This window comes from Bos indicus, chromosome 20 (genome assembly GCF_029378745.1).
Source record: "Bos indicus isolate NIAB-ARS_2022 breed Sahiwal x Tharparkar chromosome 20, NIAB-ARS_B.indTharparkar_mat_pri_1.0, whole genome shotgun sequence".
Classification (NCBI taxonomy): Eukaryota; Metazoa; Chordata; class Mammalia; order Artiodactyla; family Bovidae; genus Bos; species Bos indicus.
In genome coordinates this window covers 10,295,208-10,315,161 of record NC_091779.1, presented here as the reverse complement: position 1 = coordinate 10,315,161, position 19,954 = coordinate 10,295,208, and the positions used below count along the sequence as shown (strand labels likewise).

Genomic DNA, 19,954 nt, shown 5'->3' with positions numbered 1-19,954 from the left:
AGGCAAGAATGCTGGAGTGGGTAGCCATTTCCTCCTCCCGGGGATCTTCCCAACCCAGGGATTAAACTTGCGTCTCTTGCGTCTCCTGCATTGGCAGGTGGATTCTTTACCACCAAGCCACCTGGGTAGCCCATGCCCGTGGAGGACTTAGCCATTATACTTGCTCATCAGCCTCTGTAAATCTCAGAAGAAACAACTTCAAAAGTTAGTTTCAGGACAAAGTGGAATGCTTGTTGAAGAATCAGAGTTGAGGAATATCATTTTCCCCCTTTTGCCCTGACTTCCACCTGACTCTAAATACATAGCTTTTATAATCTGCTTTCACCCACTTTCACAGTTCTTCTTTACCACTTCTGTTTTTATTATCCCTTATTTCTTACCACTTCAGCAAAGAGATGGGTAAAGTTTAATGAAGCTAAACTTCACAACATTTGACCCATATACTAATACTAATATGCACTGTTTGAAAAGAAATATTTAAAACAAAATAAGTATTATATATTAAAAGTTTCATATGTTAATACTGTAAGATTCTTATTGGTCCTAAATTCATCTGAAAATGAGAGATACTGGAATTAGGATTATGGATTTTAACAAATTAAAAAAGATTTAGAAATAGGGTCATTTCAGAATTTTAATAATAAAAATTTACACTTCTTAATAAACTTCACTTTAATCATGACTGATAAATGGTTTCAAATTGGAATTTTAAATTGAAACAAAATGAGTTCTACTGAATACTACTTATAAATGAAAATTGAGATTGACCATTAAGAGAAACTAATTTCTAAAAAGTAATACCTATTTGTATATATTGGACAGTCTACATACTTCAATGACAATTTGATTCTCTCATGGCATTTTTATATATTTTGTTTACACTTATACCATAATGACTCAAAAATGGCCATGAACTTTTTGACAGGCTTGTAAACCAAAATCTAAACCTTAATTTGTTTCACTTTTTATAAGAATATATTGATTTGTCCAATTTGAGTTTCCTCTACTGCTCAGTGTGTCCTTCCAGAAACACACATTTCAATAAAGTTTACTTAGGTAAGTTTGATGTTGGGTTTCACTCTCATTTTTCCCTTTAATCATCTAGCACTCATTATAAATTCTTCCCACTGAGCACAGTCTTGTTTAAATGAAATAGAAGAGTACTAAAGTAGAGTCTCCTGTTATTTTATGATTTCATTTCCATAGGTAACATTCAGCGACCCACTTTGTCCCCACAGTTGATAAATTTTTAGATAAATCATATCTGAAATTTCAATTATATTCACCATATTATGCTTAATTATAACTAAAAACAAATTATACCTGATTATTACCATTATAATTCATATTTACCATTTTCTTTAAGGTGCTTCCAACTTATCCATTTTGTTGCTTTCTTACACATTTTATCTGTTTGTGTCAATCTTAGTGCCTGGTCATTTTTCCTCATTAATTGTTGCTCAAATGCAATTCTGAATGCATCTGCCATTATGTAGGCTTCTTCTTTACTCTTCTGCAGAAGTTCCATCTGGTTTTGAAAGAAAGTTTGAGAGGTGTTAGAGGCAAAGGCAGTGGCACTCCACTCCAGTACTCTTGCCTGGAGAATCCCATGGACAGAGGAGCCTGGGAGGCTGCAGTCCACGGGGTCGCTAAAAGTCAGACACAACTGAGTGACTTCACTTTCACTTTTCACTTTCATGCATTGGAGAAGGAAATGGCAACCCACTCCAGTGTTCTTGCCTGGAGAATCCCAGGGCCGGGGGAGCCTGGTGGGCTGCTGTCTCTGGGGTCGCACAGAGTTGGACACGACTGAAGCGACTTAGCAGCAGTAGCAGCAGCAGAGGCAAAACCAGGGCGTCCCAGGTGGCTCAGTGGTGAAGAATCTGCCTACCAACACAGGAGCCGCAGGAGATACGTGTCAGCAGGTTCAACCCCAGAATCAGAAGATCCCCTGGAGTAGGAAATGGCAACCCACTCCAGTATTCTAGCCGGGATAACCCCATGCAGCCTATCGGGCTACAGTCAGTGGGGTCACTAAGAGTTGGACGCAAAACCAGAACAATTTTTTTTACCTTATTACCAAATGCTGAGTCAGGATAGCAAATGCAGTCTTACCACTGAGTGGAGTTGAGTGCATATCCGTGACCTATTGCATCTGTTTAATCTAATTAGTACTTGCCAACTAGATTACTGGAACTTTCCCTTATGCCTGTCAGCTCCTCGGTAATCCAACTCTCAGACTTCATTATCAAGACAGGCCCTGTGTGTGCCCTTCCCAACAAGGAAGCAGGGAGGATGCCAAATGCCACATTTCAGTTCTGCCTTGGGCCATTCCAGACAATACCACTAAAATAATTATGAATACCATCTTTCAGATACCTCCCACTGGTCTTTGTAATCTTATGCTTTTCCTAATGAATTTGTAATGTTTAGCTGCTTGCTTTCACATATATACTGAAGACTAAATTCCATACCTTCAATAAATATATTCTAAAAATTATGGTCCACATTATATTTATTATTAAAGCCTAATAATGGCAGCTATCATTTGATTAAATGCCAGGCATGGCCATATGCTAAACATTGTAGGTGCTGTATTTCTTACAACAAACCTCCAAGCCAGTTATTACCCTCCATTTAACACACATCCAGAGCCACAAAGGAGGAAAGTGACGGAGCTGAGATTCCAACCTAGATCTGGCTGGCATAAAGGTTCCTTCCACTATACCTTGCAGCTTTTCTAAGATGCTTCATGTTTATCTGTTAATCGGTGCTGTGCATCCTGATGATTTTAAGCACTTTTCCTCCATGTATAGACAACAGAAAGAAGAACTTAGGCAATACTAACTAATACATAGGCAAACAACTTCACGGTTACAGTATCGTGCCAAGTACTATTTGTATTTTGGAACCATGTAAACCTGTTTTTTATACATTAATGTTACTAATATCATTTAAAACTAAGGATAAGTTACATAGCCAGTGACTACCAATGAAGCTAATTACTGCATATACTTCCATTTATTCATCTTCATACAGTAAGTCCCCTACATACAAATGAGTTCCATTCCAAGATCACATTCATAAGTGCAACAAAGTTAGCCTAGGTACCCAGATAATACAATCAGCTATATACCACTGCTTTTACACTTGCTTCCAGACATCCTGGGCTTGAAATAAAGATCTGTACTCCGTATAGCCGTGTACAGTAATGTACACAAAAGCACAAGCCCTTGTAGAGGATGCGTGCACGTGACTACACCAGACACATGTGAACTCACGTGACTGGACGTGGGAAGGCACACTCGCATCTCTCAAAGTTAGCAACTTGAAGGCTCGTATGTAGGGAACTTACTGTATGAACAGAGAAACAACCAAAGCTTTCACTGTTTTTACCTCCTGTTTGAGCTGCAGGAGCATTTTCCGAGTGGACGCAGCCAGTCTGGCACAAGCACAGGGGCTCCCTCTGGGACGGTGACAAAGGCAAGCTCCCAGCACTGCAAGCTTCAAATCCCAAAGAATTATCCATTACCAAGTGTAACACTGCTGACCCATACACAAACACGGGGCACACACAAACCCACTGCACATTTCAGACAAGCATCTCATTCAAAGAAACTACGAAGGAAAACAAAAATAGGAAGTGAGACCATGATTTCAGGACCCAAGTGGAAATTAATTACAAACGAGCAGAGACTGGTATTACAAGGAACAAAAACCTAAAGGAATTCTACATTCTTTTCAGTCTCCAAAACCTTTCACTTTGTATCAGTTTCCTATACCTCTGAGTCCTTGGCAGGAACTTGACCTAACGAAGTAAATATAAACCTCTATCATATGGATTTCCTGTGACTGGGCTTGGCCCTGCTGCCCAGCATTGATTACTGTCAGGTCCCGCAAATGGTAGTTTTTAACACTGATGAGGAATACGATCATCCTGCCACTCCTAAAAAAGACGCCCTGTGATCATGTAATACATTCTTAAATACTTCCTGGCTCACCCAATGTTCTGGAATTGCATAAGGCCCGGATTCCTCAAAACCTGTCTTTGGATCACAATGAAGAAACTAGTCCATCTGGGTCACTTAGAAGAAAAGTAAGAACTGTTGTACTTTTTCTTAAAACTCATTTTGACAACTAACCCCAAGTTGCTTCCCCAACATACTCCAATTTAATGGGGACAGTCTATGTAAGATATTGGGCCATATCTTTTAAAGTTTCATGTGAAACTTACTACAAATTATTGTCGAAGCTTCCTGCTGCTGTCGATTTTATATGAATGGACTGGCTTAAAATAGAATCTTATTTTACAGACTGTTTAGAGAAGAAGAGTCCACTGTCTCTCTTAGGGTGAAGGCTATTTCAGAAAATTCCTTCTCGCATGGAAGATAACTGAAGTACATAGCTTTCGGCTGACCTGAGTGGTTATATGGCTGATTGGTATCTTCCCTCTTCCCTTTTCAACCTCCAACTACTTATATTGTTCCTGCGAAAGTTGCCAGCAACCAGTTTCAGATCGCAAGTTTTCTGCAAGGACCTCTCAGTCCCAGTTCTCTGCCCTTACCTCAGTGCCCCTCCATCAGCTGGCTCAGGGCCCTTGTTCCTGCCTGTTATAAGGTTACTTATGATAGCCTACTCAGGATTATAATAAAGCACACTTATTCTGAACTCTCTCTCAGTTCAGTTTCTTGTATGTTTCTCTTTTTTTGCTAATACACTAGTTTTCCACCCAGGCAGTAGAGCATGGTGATCAAAAGCACAGACTCTAAACTCTACTTGGGTGTAAATCCCAGTTCCACCACTTACCAGCTCTGTGACTGTGAGCAAATTACTGAATCCTTCTGTGCCTCTGTTAACCTCATTTGTAAAATAAGGATTTAATAGTACTCACCTTATTTGGTAGTTGTGATAATTAAATGTATAAATCTATGCAAAGCACCCAGAACAGTATCTGGTGCTTACTAAGGACTATGTATTTGCTATTATGAGTAGTAGTTACTTTATTTGAAGTTCTATAATAAGTGAATGGCTACTCCCTCTCACTGATGTTTATTTCTCATGAGTCCCCAGGACCCTTTTTATCTTATCAGCCAAACTTCTACCTTGTAAGACATTTCACACCTCAGCAAGCAAACAGCAAGGCATCAGCAGATCTTTATCCTGAACCTGGCTCAACCCCAGACTGACTGCGTCACTTCAGGGAGGTAAATGAAACTGAGCCTGAGTTTCCTCTGTAAAATGGGGCTGATACCTGCTTTGCAGGCTTCACAAGACCATTACAAAGATCAGATTTTAAAATGTGTGGGAAAGTACTCTGCCATGGTAAGCCTCTACCCGGAGAGATACTACTAACTAGTTTCTCCTGAAGCTAGACAAAGGAAATAAAAGGAGCAGGAAGCAGCAAGCTCATCCCCTAATGCCCAAAGGGTACAGTACCTGCAAGGTTGAAGAGGGGACACAGGCCTCTCACCCTCAGTCTCAAGGTGCTAAGCACACTGCTGTTGTAGACATGGAGGTGATGGCGATCACAGAAACAGAACACAAGTGAAAAATTCCCTTCTGCTAAATTTTCATAACTGCTTACCTACCTCAAGGCCTGAAACCTCTGAAAAGCCACTTCCATCCTGGCAGGTGTCTTCCTGAGCCATCTGCTGCTGCTGTTTGATATCAAGCATGGCGAGCACCTCCAAATACTGTTGATTCAAAACTGGGAAGGGCCATGTAAGAAAGTGTTAGTCACGAGGTCCAACTCGAGCTTCACCTAATCCACCTAAACTAGCATCATATACTTATTTCCTCTAAGCAAGGGATACACAGTTACCCACAAAATCTGCCTCCAGCCAGAAAATCTACCTGAAAGAATAGTGGGTATTAAGCAGGTATTAATACACATGTGCATGCGTACTTAGTCATGTTCGACTCTTTGCGACCTCATGGACTGTAGCCCGCCAGGCTCCTCTCTCCACAGGATTTCCCATGCTGGAGTAGGTTGTGATTTCCTCCTCCAGGGGATCTTCCCGAGCCAGGGACTGAACTCCAGTCTCCTGCATCGGCAGGCACATTCTTTACCACTGAGTCATGTAAATACACGTGTTGAGTTCAGTTCAGTTGCTCAGTCGTGTCCAACTCTGCGACCCCATGAACTGCGCACTCCAGGCCTCCCTGTCCATCACCAACTCCCGGAGTTCACCCAAACCCATGTCCATCGAGTCAGTGATGCCATCCAGCCATCTCATCCTCTGTCGTCCCCTTCTCCTCCTGCCCCTAATTGTTCCTAGCATCAGTCTTTTCCAATGAGTCAACTCTTCGCATGAGGTGGCCAAAGTACTGGAGTTTCAGCTTTAGCATCAGTCCTTCCAATGAACACCCAGGACTGATCTCCTTTAGGGTGGACTGGTTGGATCTCCTTGCAGTCCAAGGGACTCTCAAGAGTCTTCTCCAACACCACAGTTCAAAAGCATCAATTCTTTGGCACTCAGCTTCTTCACAGTCCAACCCTCACATCCATACATGACCACTGGAAAAACCATACCCTTGACTAGACGGACGTGCAACACTAGATAAAAATGTTAATTTAAAAAAATAATTGTATTTATTTTCGGCCAGGCTGGGTCTTTGGTGTTGCACGGGCTTTCCTCTAGTTGTGGCAAGCGAGGACTGTTCTCTAGTTTTGGTACACAGGCTTCTCACTGTGGTAGCTTCTCTTGCTCCGGAGCATGGGCTCCAGGGCACATGGGCTTCGGTAGTTGCAGATCCCAGGCTTGAGAGCACAGGCTCAGGAGCTTGGTGCACCGGCTTAGCTGCTCCAAGGTATGTAGGATCATTCCCAGGCCAGAGACTGAACCCACGTCTCCTGCATTGGCAGGCAGATTCTTTACCACTGAGCCACCAGCGAAGGCCAAAATGTTATTTTTAATGTGGAAGGATCTTAACTGCAACTGAAGTCTGGTCGTCATTTGCTCAAAAAAAATTTGTAGGATTTTCAAAAAGAGATATACAGTATCCACATTGTGAGACAATCAGACAATGAAATCGCATATGCTACATTAATGTACTGTCTGTATTAAATTAATGTACCGTACCAGCTCTCTAAATGCTATCAGACTTTTGTTTTAGTTAAGAGTTTTCATAAGAGGCTCTCAACCCAAATACTTAGAACAAGAGGGGTCCTGCTATTTACTGCAGAGCAGAAAACAGAGTAACTTTTCCTCTCTTCTTGCAGGGTAGAAGGATGGGGAGGAAGGGCAGGGCTAGTGGTTAGCAGTTTCTGTCCTGGCATGAACCCAACAAGAGGGAAATCACTATCTGCTCAGATCACTGGTGTGGAGAAGCATGTCTGTGCCTGCAGTTCTCACCCAGGCATCGCCACACTTTACTTACTACACTGTGGAAAGTGCTGCTCTTGGGCCCGTGGCCCAGTTGAGCACTCATCCCTTTCAAGCCACCACTTTAAAAAATAGCTTCTGCTGGGAATTCCCTGGCGGTCAAGTGGTTAGGACTCCAGGCTCTCAGTGCCAAGAACTCAGGTTTGATCCCTGGTCAGGGAACTAAGATCCCACATGCCGCGGGACAGCTAAGCCCGGGCGCCACAACTGCCGAACCCTTGTGCCTAGAGCCCGTGCTCTGCAACAGGAGAAGCCACTGCAATGCGGAGCCTCGCACCGCAACAGAGTAGCCCCTGCTCAATGCAGCTAGAGAAAGCCCTAGTGTAGCAAAGACCCCGTGCAGCCAAAAATATATTTTTTAAAAAAGAAAAAAACTAATTGATGCATTTCTTCTTTCATTCTTAAAATATATTACTTCACAATATTCTTAACATAGGACAAAACTGGTCTTTTAACATAATATTTTTAAAAAATTATCAAAATACCATTCTACTTACTTGCATTTTCAGACTTGAGCATTTTAATTTCTTCTGTTTTTAGTTTCAAAGTTTCTTTGAGGACTGCATTTTCACAGTTTAGCCTGGAAAAGAGTACCCTCCAAATCATTAAAACATTAACATTTTGTAGTTGAATATTTAATCCCATAGTTAGAACATTAAAACCCAAATATAGTTTTTCTTACTTCAAAATTGTCTAGAATTTATATGTGTAACAAAAATTTAAAGGTATGTGGTAAGATTCTGTACTTACTCTTAACACTTCTGTATATTTAGCTGAGAAAATCAGAACCAGAAATAACTGTAAGGCATCTATCTTGAACACTCATATATCTTTACTAAAGTTTCAATCAACTTAATAACTATTTGAACACCAACTACATGCTTAGGACACCTTCCAAAATTTACAGAAAAAGCTACATAGGAGGTACCAACTTTCAGTTAAAAATAAATAAGTCCTGGGGCTGTAATACACAGTGTGGAGACTATAGCCAACAATTACTGTGCAGTATTTGAAAGTTGCTAAGAAAGTAGATCTTAAAAGTTCTCAACATAAGAAAAAAATGTAATGATGTATGACAATGAATATTAACTAGATTTATTGTAATGATCATTTTGCAACATATGCAAATACTGAATCATTATCTTGTACACCTGAAATTAATACAATGTTATTTATATGTCAGTAATACCTTAATTTAAGAAAAAGAAATATAGGGAGTTTTATCTATTGAATGAAAGTTGGAATTACTTACAGGAGTTCTTAAATTGCCCAACACCAGAGGCTTAAAAAAAATTGCTTTTGTAATTAAAAACAGTAGCCAGATCATCTGGTCTAATTTGTAACTTTAAATAAAATACCTATCAAGACATGTTGTGATATGCCTAGGGAATATTACATCCTGTGCTTGGGATATAATATCATTTATCCCAAATGCTATAGGCCATAGGCCTCATATCATTAGAACAGTGGTCATGAAGTTCAAATTTCTCAATTAAAAAGTGAAATGTGGTTCACATCACAAGAAAAAATATTCTGTAACCATGCATGGTGACGGCTATTGACTAGACTTACTGTGGTGAACCTTCTGCAACGTGAACAGGTGCTGAGTGCATTGTGTTGTACACGTGAACTAATGTAACATGTTGGTTACATCTAAAAATATGTAAACCTAAGGCATCCCCTTTCCATGAATTACCTAACAAATTAATAAAACGTGAAATCATTTTTTCAAGCAATGTCTATAGCCCTTGAACAAAGCAGAAAAATATTACCTCTATTTATATTTATGTATTTAACTACAAAGAGAGAAAAATAAAGGTAAAAAGAATGATAAAGTAAATGTGGTAAAGAGTTAAAATTTGGAGCATCTTGGTGAAAGATATATAGGAATTATTTGTACTATTCTTACAACTTTTCTGTAAGTCTTCAATTATCTCAAAGTAAGAAGTAATAAGTTAAACAATTAGGTACTAAAGCCATCTATAACCCCAGGTATCAATTTCTCAATGACTGACCTTGTAAATATGCTACATAGTTATTAAATAAATTGACACTGATAAAAAAGTTGTTCATAAGACTGTAAAAAACATTGCCAATGCTAAAATAACTTCGGAAACCCAATTCTTAAACAGTATTTTAATACACAATTTATACTGTATTTTTTAAAAAAGAAAACAGTAACAGTAAAATATGGAACTGGTAAGTAGAGAAGCAACATGAATTTCATTTTTTATTTTGGCCACACCACACAGCTTGCAGGATCTTAGTCCCCTGAGCAGGGATTGAACCTGAGGCCCCAGCAATGAAAACGCTGGGTCCTAACCACCAGACTGCCAAGGGAATTCCCTGAATTTTATGTTTACAATTAGGTTAAAGAAGAAGAAAGCCTAAGCTACACTTAAATTATACACAGTTTAAAATTTTCCAAAGAAAAATTATGGAATAATAATATACAAACCTGTCATATTTTTGGATCCAAGATTCCTCTATATTTTTAAATCTATTCTGATCAAATTGTATTTCCCACTGCAAGGCATTTATTTCCTACAGAAAAAAAATAGCACTTTCAAGGAAAATTACTACAATTAAATCATTCTATGACTTAATAACTTAAATAAATCATTTAGTCATTTCACAGAACTAGGCTAAAGAGAAAACACTAATTATTGCTCAAAAAGAGTCTGTGACATTTGTAAACACATATAACATGCCTCTTTAGCACTCAAAAAGCTTTACTGAAGGTTACTTATCATTAGAAAAATTTCAAATTGTCTAGCTTCAAATTCTGCTGGCTTGAGCCTAGATTTTTCATCACCTCCAATCCATGCAGACCCCAAAATACACTCTTGGAAGTCTGAGCCCAGGACACTCCCATCAAGGGAGAGAGAAACAGACACAGGAATGTGACCACTTAAGAGTGATTCCTATCCATGATGGTTTATCACAGGACAGTGAGTTCCTGTGCTATACAGTCAGACCTTGCTGTTCATCCATTCTGTGTATAACAGTTTACACCTGCTAGGCCCAAACTCCCAGTCTGCCCTTCTCGAACCCCTCACCCCTGGCAACTACAAGCCTGCTCTCTGTCTGTGAGTCTCTTTCTGTTTTGTAGATAGGTTCACTCGTGTCATATTTTAGATTCCACATAGAAGTGATAGCATCTGGTATTCGTCTTCCTCCCTCTGACTTACCTCACTTAGTATGATAATCTCAAGCTGCTTCCAATGCTGCTGCCTAATTACCCTTTTAGTGAAGATGAAATAGAAAGAGGCAAGCACTGCAGGGCAAGCAGAGGAAGAAAAATAGAAAAAGAAGAGAAATAGAAGTGTCAGTTTGGCAGGGTTAGCCCATGTGACAATCTGTTTTGGATTATAAGATCCAAAAGGGAAGGGATGATATGAAGCTGAAGCACATCTGGTAGAAGGTAGGCACAAATGACATAACCATTGGTATGGGGATTTTTAAGGAAATTCTATTGGAAAGATTATTGAATTGAACAAGTCCATTGCCAACAAAGGTCCGTCTAGTCAAGGCTATGGTTTTTCCAGTGGTCATGTATGGATGTGAGAGTTGGACTGTGAAGAAAGCTAAGCACCAAAGAACTGATGCTTTTGAATTGTGGTGTTGGAGAAGACTCTCTGCAAGGAGATCCAACCAGTCCATTCTGAAGGAGATCAGCCCCGGGATTTCTTAGGAAGGAATGATGCTAAAGCTGAAACTCCAATACTTTGGCTACCTCATGCGAAGAGTTGACTCATTGGAAAAGACTCTGATGCTGGGAGCGATTGGGGGCAGGAGGAGAAGGGGACGACAGAGGATGAGATGGCTGGATGGCATCACCGACTCGATGGACGTGAGTTTGAGTGAACTCCGGGAGTTGGTGATGGATAGGGAGGCCTGGCATGCTGTGATTCATGGGGTCGCAAAGAGTCGGACATGACTGAGCGACTGAACTGAACTGATGCTACAAGTGATCAAATACCTTCTCCAAGGATCTCTTGTGTTCCACAGTTTTTTGAAGCACTGCCTGGGTGTGACTTGTGGCTTTGCCAAATATTGCCTACAAAAAATAAAGACATATCAGTATAAATTAAATATATGACCACCCTTATATACAAGGTGAAGTTCACATCTTTATTCTTCATATTTTTATTTTAAGACAGCAGAAAACTGCCTGGAGATGAGAATTCCCACAGAGACCACCTTTCGTATAGAGTTTGATAGTTCAAAATCAGAAGATCTTGGTTCATTTCTTTCCCAATGAATGTGAGAATGAATGAATGAATGGATGGATTTCCCACACAAAAACGAATCCATGAACATTCACAGCAGTATGATTTATAACAGCCAAAATGTATTAATATAAACCACATAAATGCCTATCAACTGGTGAATGGGTAAGCAAAATGTGGTATATCTATACCACATTTTATTATTTGGTAATAAAAAAGGAGGCAAGCACTGACACATACTACAACATCCATGAACCTTAAAAATATGCAAACTAAAAGAATCCAGAGGCACAAGAATCTAGACACATATTGTATGATTCTATTTATGAAACAGAAAACGCAAAGCTGTAAAACAGCAGATACTGCTTTTGGGGGGATAGGAATAGGAGTAACTGCTAATGGCTAAGAGGTTCCTTTTGGCAGGTGATGGAAAGAGTATAAATTAGGTTGTGATGATGGTTTCACAGGTCTAAATTTAGTAAAAGTAAATTGTATGCTTAAAACAAGTGAAATTTATGACACATAAGTTTTATGTTAATAAAGCTGTTTTTAAAATCTGTAGCTAAAAAAAAAACAACTGTATTAAGAATTGATGCATTTATTTTAAAAGCTAAAACCAGGGAGTTCCTTGGTGATCTACTGGTTAGGGTTCAGCACTTCCACTGCCATGGCCCAGGGTTCAGTCCCTGCTTGGGGAACTGAGATCCTGCAAGCTGTGCAACACAGCCAAAAATATAAAAATAAAGATAAATGAAAAAGAAAGGCTAAAAATCATACTACTTATCACTGGAATGTGTACCTGATGAAAGTTTGAAAATAACTTCTTACCATGCTTTGAAGAATTTTCAATGCTTCCTCTTTACCTTCAAGTTGTCTTTGAGATGCCTCAAGTTCAGTTTTCAAAATTTCTACCTCCTGAGGAGAAAAATATAATCAGTCTTCCTATCTGTAATATATGCAACCCCTAATGATCAACTTAGTTTACATTTAAGCTCAACATTCACTTTGACTCAAAGCACTCTGACCTTACAAAATGAGGTTGGAAATTCCTCCAGGCTATATAAGGGGACCAGAGAGGCTAAAACTGAGATCATTACTATCAGGTATCAGTTATGGCTAAAAGCCCAAATCTTTTGCTTTTACCTATGTAGGCCACACAGTTTGTGTGTGTATGTGTGTGTTTGCTTCCGCTTTTTGGCCACACATGAGGCTTGTGGGATTGTGTGTGTGTGTGTGTGTATTTGCTTCTGCTTTTTGGCCACATGTGAGGCTTGTGGGATTGTAGTTAATTCCCCAACCAGGGACTGAACCTGAGCTGCTGGCAGTGAGAGTGCAGAGTCCTAACCACTGAACCACCAGGGAATTCCCTAGGCTCCACAGTTAATAATTGGGAGAAAAATCTTTAGACCATGTAAACTAAGCACATGCTCATCCACACAGCTCCATGGGCTATTAATATTATGGCTTAGACTGCGCTCTCCATCCCAAAAGACATGTTCAAGCTTTAACCCCTGGTACCATAAATTCGACCTTATTTGGAAATAAGGTCTTTGCAGATGTAATTGAAGTCATACTGGATTAGGGTAGGCCTCAATCCAGTGACTGGCGTGATGCGGCTACAAGTCTGAGACTGTTGGTGGCAACCACCAGAAGCTAGGAAGGTTGTAAAGGTCCCTCTAGACCCTTCAGAGGGTACATGGTCCACCCACACCCTGATTTCAGGCCTCTGAAATTAAAAGACGCTTACTCCTTGGAAGGAAAGTTATGTCCAACCTAGATAGCATACTCAAAAGCAGAGACATTACTTTGCCAACAAGGGTCCATCTAGTCAAGGCTATGGTTTTTCCTGTGGTCATGTATGGATGTGAGAGTTGGACTGTGAAGAAGGCTGAGCACCGAAGAATTGATGCTTTTGAACTGTGGTGTTGGAGAAGACTCTTGAGAGTCCCTTGGACTGCAAGGAGATCCAACCAGTCAATCCTAATGGAAATCAGTCTTGGGTGTTCATTGGAAGGACTGATGTTGAAGCTGAAACTCCAGTAGTTTGGCCACCTGATGCGAAGAGCTGGCTCATTGGAAAAGACTCTGATGCTGGGAAAGATTGAGGGCAGGAGGAGAAGGGGACAACAGAGGATGAGATGGCTGGATGGCATCACTGACTCGATGGACATGGGTTTGGGTGAACTCTAGGAGTTGGTGATAGACAGGGAGGCCTGGCGTGCTGCGGTTCATGGGGTCGCAAAGAGTCGGACGTGACTGAGTAACTGAACTAAACTGAGCCTCCATAACTGAAAGAGAATCAATCTGCTCTTTTAAGCCACCAGTGTGTCAAGGCAGCTCTACGAAACGAGTAGAGCAGCTTTCACCAGAAGAGTTCACAAATGTGCCTGAAGACAGCTTTCCGGTCCCTGAGAGGACAGCCACCCGCATTGAAACTCCTACTCCCAAGCAAGATGGATGACCTCCACAGACCCCCTGGGCGCTTTCTGGTCCTCTGACTTGAAAGAGGTTAAATTAAGTCAGGTTATTTCAAGCCACACACTCTGGGAAGACAGATGAAAGGGAGGGACTAGTATTTTCTCTAGGAGATTAGAGAAGTAAGGTGGAAAGGAGAACAGGAAGGCATGTTTACATAAACAGCCTTTTTGAGAGATAAGGAGGTCAGTTAGAAGTTAGGAGCTTGCCACCATGGCTCGAGAATGTCTGGAAGGCCAACAACTGCATTCCATGCCATGTTAGTATCACTTAAACAAAATGTCAGTGGTCTTCATTCACATGCCAATTTGTATATCGGCCTGAGTACCTACCTCTAAAGTTTCATGAAGACGTTGCCTTAATTCCACATTTGACAACTCTGAATTAGAATCTATTAGAGGGAGAAAAAATTAAGTATTTATTAAATATTTTCTTAAATTAGTTAGATATAGGACATTTGTTTACAAGATATCAAATACAGGCTTTCCCTAAATTGAAAAGAGAAAATAATTGTAATAAAACACTGATGATAAAAACAGGTAGCTTAAAACACTCCACAAATGAAAAGCACATACTTTTGAATCAAAAGATTCTTTTAAAAAAGGACTCTTAAATAAAACTGTTGTTAATGAATTGGTTAACTACTATAACCACATACAGTATCAGAAAACATGAATGTTCGTGAGTGAAATAAATGAATTTTGGTGTTTGGCTTAAGCCTATTCAATATCATGATATAAATATCTAAGAAATAACCTAAATTTAGTTTCTTTCCAAGCGGAATGACGAGAACTCTCTAGTAACTTCAATTATTCTCTCCTTAATGTGATCAATTGAGACATTAAACTGAGTTTCCCAGGAACTTCATTTTCATTGCAGTCTCACTGGCAACAGAAAAACACTGAACTGGTAAATTAGTGCAAGAGGGCAGGAAGTAAAAAGAAGCAAAACAATTAGAATATTTGAAAGTACATTAAAGATTTCTCCAAATTTTTTTTGCTATTCTGAACTTTCACGAACATGACAGTATCCAAGGGAAAACCTAAGTCATGTTTTTACTCTGATAATTCAGGGTTCCAAGGAGGGACAAAAGCGCCTCTGGGCTGACAGTGACAAGTTCTATTCTATTCTACTTGTGGTGGCAGAATAATGGCCCCCAACAACGTCTACATCTTAATCCCAGAGCTGTGAATACCTCGCAAAAGGGATTTTTGCAGATGTGATTAAGAACTTGGAGACAGGAGATTATTCTGGATTATTCTGGCAGCTGGGCCAGATGTAATCACAAGGCTCCTTACAAATGAAAAGAGGAGGCAGGGGAGTCAGAATTAGAGTGATGATGCAGCGGGAGAAAGACTCGACCGGCGACTGCAGGCTTCAAAGATAGAGGAAGGGGACCGTGGACCAGGGGACTCAGCCTCTACAGGGTGGAAAAGGCAAGGGACAGGATTCTCCCCTGGAGTTTCCAGAAAGAGGCAGTCACGCGAACACTGTGGTGTTAGCCCAGTGAAACCTACCTTGCGCTTCTGACCTACAGAACTGTAAGAGAATAAAATTTGTGTTGTTTTAAACCATTACATTTCTGATCATTTGGAAACTGCCTATTAGCAAGAGGAAACGAATACCATATTCTTACCTAGAATCAAGTCAACTCTGATGAAAAGACAAAAGTCCATAAACTCCCAAAATAGGAGCTCATACCATTACTATTTTCCTGGGTTGGGGAGATCCCCTGAAGAAGGAAATGGCAATCCACTCCAGTACCCTTGCTGAGAAAGTCCCATGGACAAAGAAGCCTGGGAGGCTACAGTCCACGGGGTCGCAAAGAGTCGGACACAGCTGAAGGACTTCACTTTCACTTTCACCATTACTACTATGTCTTATTTATATCCCAGTAGTTTCCTAAAGTTTCTAATGCTCAGTTTTCAACATCTTTCTTGCAAAACAGTATCCATCCTCTATGCATGATAAAGACTTTGAAGAAAAATATGTAAATAATCTCATCTTAATTTCAAGAAGGATTCTGAAGGATAGACATCAGTCCCTAGCTGCAACATGTTATTTGTACATCTGAAACCATGTTTCTTAAATTACTTTCATGCTGTTCCACTTTGGAGGGGAAGTTTTACAACAGTGGATTACAAAAGATTCAGCCGCACCAGAGCTGTGCCCCAGTGCAGGCAGGGGCTCGTCCACCAGTTCCCAGTCACTTCAGGGATGTTAACATTCTATCACAAGATGATTCTGAATGTTAGTCTCTCCTTAGTGTACAAGCAGAATTTATGTTTCAGATCCGATCAGATCAGTAGCTCAGTCATGTCCGACACCTTGCGACACCATGAACTGCAGCACGCCAGGCCTCCCTGTCCATCACCAACTCCCGGAGTTCACTCAGACTCACGTCCGTTGAGTCAGTGATGCCATCCAGCCATCTCATCCTCTGTCGTCCCCTTCTCCTCCTGTCCCCAATCCTTCCCAGCATCAGAGTCTTTTCCAATGAGTCAACTCTTCGCATGAGGTGGCCAAAGTACTGGAGTTTCAGCTTCAGCATCAGTCCTTCCAAAGAAATCCCAGGGCTGATCTCCTTCAGAATGGACTGGTTGGATCTCCTTGCAGTCCAAGCGACTCTCAAGAGTCTTCTCCAACACCACAGTTCAAAAGCATCAATTCTTCGGCACTCAGCCTTCTTCACAGTCCAACTCTCACATCCATACATGACCACAGGAAAAACCATAGCCTTGACTAGATGAACCTTTGTTGGCAAAGTAATGTCTCTGCTTTTCAATATGCTATCTAGGTTGGTCATAACTTTCCTTCCAAGGAGTAAGTGTCTTTTAATTTCATGGCTGCAGTCACCATCTGCAGTGATTTTGGAGCCCAGAAAAATAAAGTCTGACACTGTTTCCACTCTTTCCCCATCTATTTCCCATGAAGTGATGGGACTGGATGCCATGATCTTCGTTTTCTGAATGTTGAGCTTTAAACCAACTTTTTCACTCTCCACTTTCACTTTCATCCAGAGCCTTTTGAGTTCCTCTTCACTTTCTGCCATAAGGGTGGTGTCATCTGCATATCTGAGGTTATTGAGATTTCTCCCAGCAATCTTGATTCCAGTTTGTGTTTCTTCCAGTCCAGCGTTTCTCATGATGTACTCTGCATATAAGTTAAATAAACAGGGTGACAATATACAGCCTTGACGAACTCCTTTTCCTATTTGGAACCAGTCTGTTGTTCCATGTCCAGTTCTAACTGTTGCTTCCTGACCTGCATACAGATTTCTCAAGAGGCAGATCAGGTGGTCTGGTATTCCCATCTCTTTCAGAATTTTCCACAGTTTATTGTGATCCACAGAGTCAAAGGCTTTGGCATAGTCAATAAAGCAGAAATAGATGTTTTTCTGGAACTCTGTTGCTTTTTCCATGATCCAGCGTATGTTGGCAATTTGATCTCTGGTTCCTCTGCCTTTTCTAAAACCAGCTTGAACATCAGGAAGTTCACGGTTCACATATTGCTGAAGCCTGGCTTGGAGAATTTTGAGCATTACTTTACTAGCGTGTGAGATGAGTGCAATTGTGTGGTAGTTTGAGCATTCTTTGGCACTGCCTTTCTTTGGGATTGGAATGAAAACTGACCTTTTCCAGTCCTGTGGCCACTGCTGAGTTTTCCACATTTGCTGGCATATTGAGTGCAGCACTTTCACAGCATCATCTTTCAGGATTTGGAATAGCTCAACTGGAATTCCATCACCTCCACTAGCTTTGTTTGTAGTGATGCTTTCTAAGGCCCACTTGACTTCATATTCCAGGATGTCTGGCTCTAGGTCAGTGATCACACCATCGTGATTATCTGGGTCGTGAAGATCCTTTTTGTACAGTTCTTCTGTGTATTCTTGCCATCTCTTCTTAATATCTTCTGCTTCTGTTAGGTCCATACCATTTCTGTCCTTTATCGAGCCCATCTTTGCATGAAATGTTCCTTTGGTATCTCTGATTTTCTTGAAGAGATTCCTAGTCTTTCCCATTCTGTTGTTTTCCTCTATTTCTTTGCATTGATCGCTGAAGAAGGCTTTCTTATCTCTTCTTGCTATTCTTTGGAACTCTGCATTCAGATGTTTATATCTTTCCTTTTCTCCTTTGCTTTTCGCTTCTCTTCTTTTCACAGCTATTTGTAAGGCCTCCCCAGACAGCCATTTTGCTTTTTTGCATTTCTTTTCCATGGGGATGGTCTTGATCCCTGTCTCCTGTACAATGTCACGAACTATGGAACCTCATTCCATAGTTATGACAAATTAAGATTAATTTTATTTTGAGAATTTTATGATATCCCTAAAATAATCTGAAGCCTGTGTCCTGCCTTGTAACACTCTTTCCCCAGATGAGCTCCGGGCCTGCAGTGCTCAAATGTCACCTCCTCAGGGAGGCCCTCCTGGATCTCTGCTTGAAACAGCAGCACCTCTGCCCTCCAATCACTTACTGTCTTTCCATTTACTACTGCCTAATGTTATATAGTTGATCTGCAGGTTTATTTTCTGTGTCCTCTACCATGAATGTGACCTCCATGACCTTAGAGCCTTTGACTATTTTGTTCACTGATGTTATTCCCAGAACCTGGTACTGTCATGGGCACCTAATAGGTACCCAGTAAAGGTTTATCAAATAAGACCAAAAAATTTTAAAATGAAATATACCACTACTTCGCAAGAAAAGTAAGGTAAGTAATCACTTATCGATATTACTAACATATATGTCAGCTAGTCAGTCCAGTCGCTCAGTCGTGTCCAACTCTTTGTGACCCCATGGACTGCAGCAAGCCAGGCTTCCCTGTCCATCACCAAGTCCCGGAGCTTGTATGTAATGCCACAGAATAAGTACTTCACAATTTGTATAATACTTGGAAACAGAAGGATCAATTACTTTTATACCATCACCAATCAATCTCTAGAGGTGAATAAAGATAAATTTCTAAAACCCATGATGGTGCCCCATCTTCACGCACTGGAAGGGTGACAGCCTTGATCACACTCATAATGGAGAAAAGAAGAGGAGGACAGTAGGCATCCTTACCGGTGCTACTTTGTCGCTTGTGATGGGGAATTCGGGGCCCTTCCAGGTATGTATCTTGAAAGCTCTTCTGTCTGGAATACTGAAAAACGGCACTGTTTCTTTTGTCCCCATTTCTTGAAAAAAGGGGAGGACTAGAATTCTTCCCATCTGATCTTTTTCTAGATTTAAATAAATGTGAAACTGGCACTTCACAAATGCCGCCAGGCCTTCTTCCAAGGCCATACCCTAGGTCGCCTTCTGCCGTGTCATCGTCCTCTGTTTCCCAGGCCTGCCCCTCCGCCTCACTCGGCAGCCTCGCCACTCTGCTCATCAGTCACGTGCCTTCTTTACAATGGGCTGCCCTGCTGGCTCAGCAGTAAAGAATAATCCAAGAATAATCCGCCTGCCAGTGCAGGAAATGCGGGTTCTGTCCCTGGGTTGGGAAGGTCCCCTGAAGCCTTCTTTACCTAGTTACCTGTAGTTAAGAAAAAACAGCAGTTAAAATCCAATCAGTATAATCAGAGTTGGGTTTGCCAGGGAAGAAAAGTTCCTTTCTGCATCATGCTGACAGAGCCAGCAACGCACAAGCACACAGATGCCCCTGGCAACCCAACTGAAGCTATTTAACATTTCAGGACTTTTTAAATAAGAAAAAGAAAAATCTGACTCTATATTTCTGAGGACACAGGACAAACTTTTACTGATTCCAGTAATAACTGATCAGGATGAAGAGATCAGGCTTTGCCAAGGAAACAACAGTCTTGACAAATGAGCTTCCAAAGGAAAGCATTCAGTTTTCACAAGCCTAAGAGCTATACAA

The 19,954-nt window shown here is 40.8% G+C and overlaps 1 protein-coding gene across 2 annotated transcripts in view; it reads right to left on the bottom strand.

Annotated features, from left to right (window-relative positions):
* The window catches only part of CCDC125 (coiled-coil domain containing 125), a 32,742-nt gene that overhangs the window by 5,012 nt on the left and 7,776 nt on the right, over window positions 1–19,954 (bottom strand). For both annotated transcript variants that reach the window (XM_070774578.1, XM_019983084.2), the window contains exons 2-10: window positions 19,156–19,609; window positions 14,425–14,483; window positions 12,446–12,532; window positions 11,368–11,445; window positions 9,844–9,929; window positions 7,883–7,965; window positions 5,589–5,707; window positions 3,397–3,504; window positions 1,354–1,528 (exon numbers count right to left, since the gene is read on the bottom strand). In XM_070774578.1, the coding sequence (XP_070630679.1) occupies window positions 1,354–1,528; window positions 3,397–3,504; window positions 5,589–5,707; window positions 7,883–7,965; window positions 9,844–9,929; window positions 11,368–11,445; window positions 12,446–12,532; window positions 14,425–14,483; window positions 19,156–19,465 (1,105 nt within the window). In that variant the 5' untranslated portion in view covers window positions 19,466–19,609. The remainder of the gene's footprint in view (window positions 1–1,353; window positions 1,529–3,396; window positions 3,505–5,588; window positions 5,708–7,882; window positions 7,966–9,843; window positions 9,930–11,367; window positions 11,446–12,445; window positions 12,533–14,424; window positions 14,484–19,155; window positions 19,610–19,954) is intronic.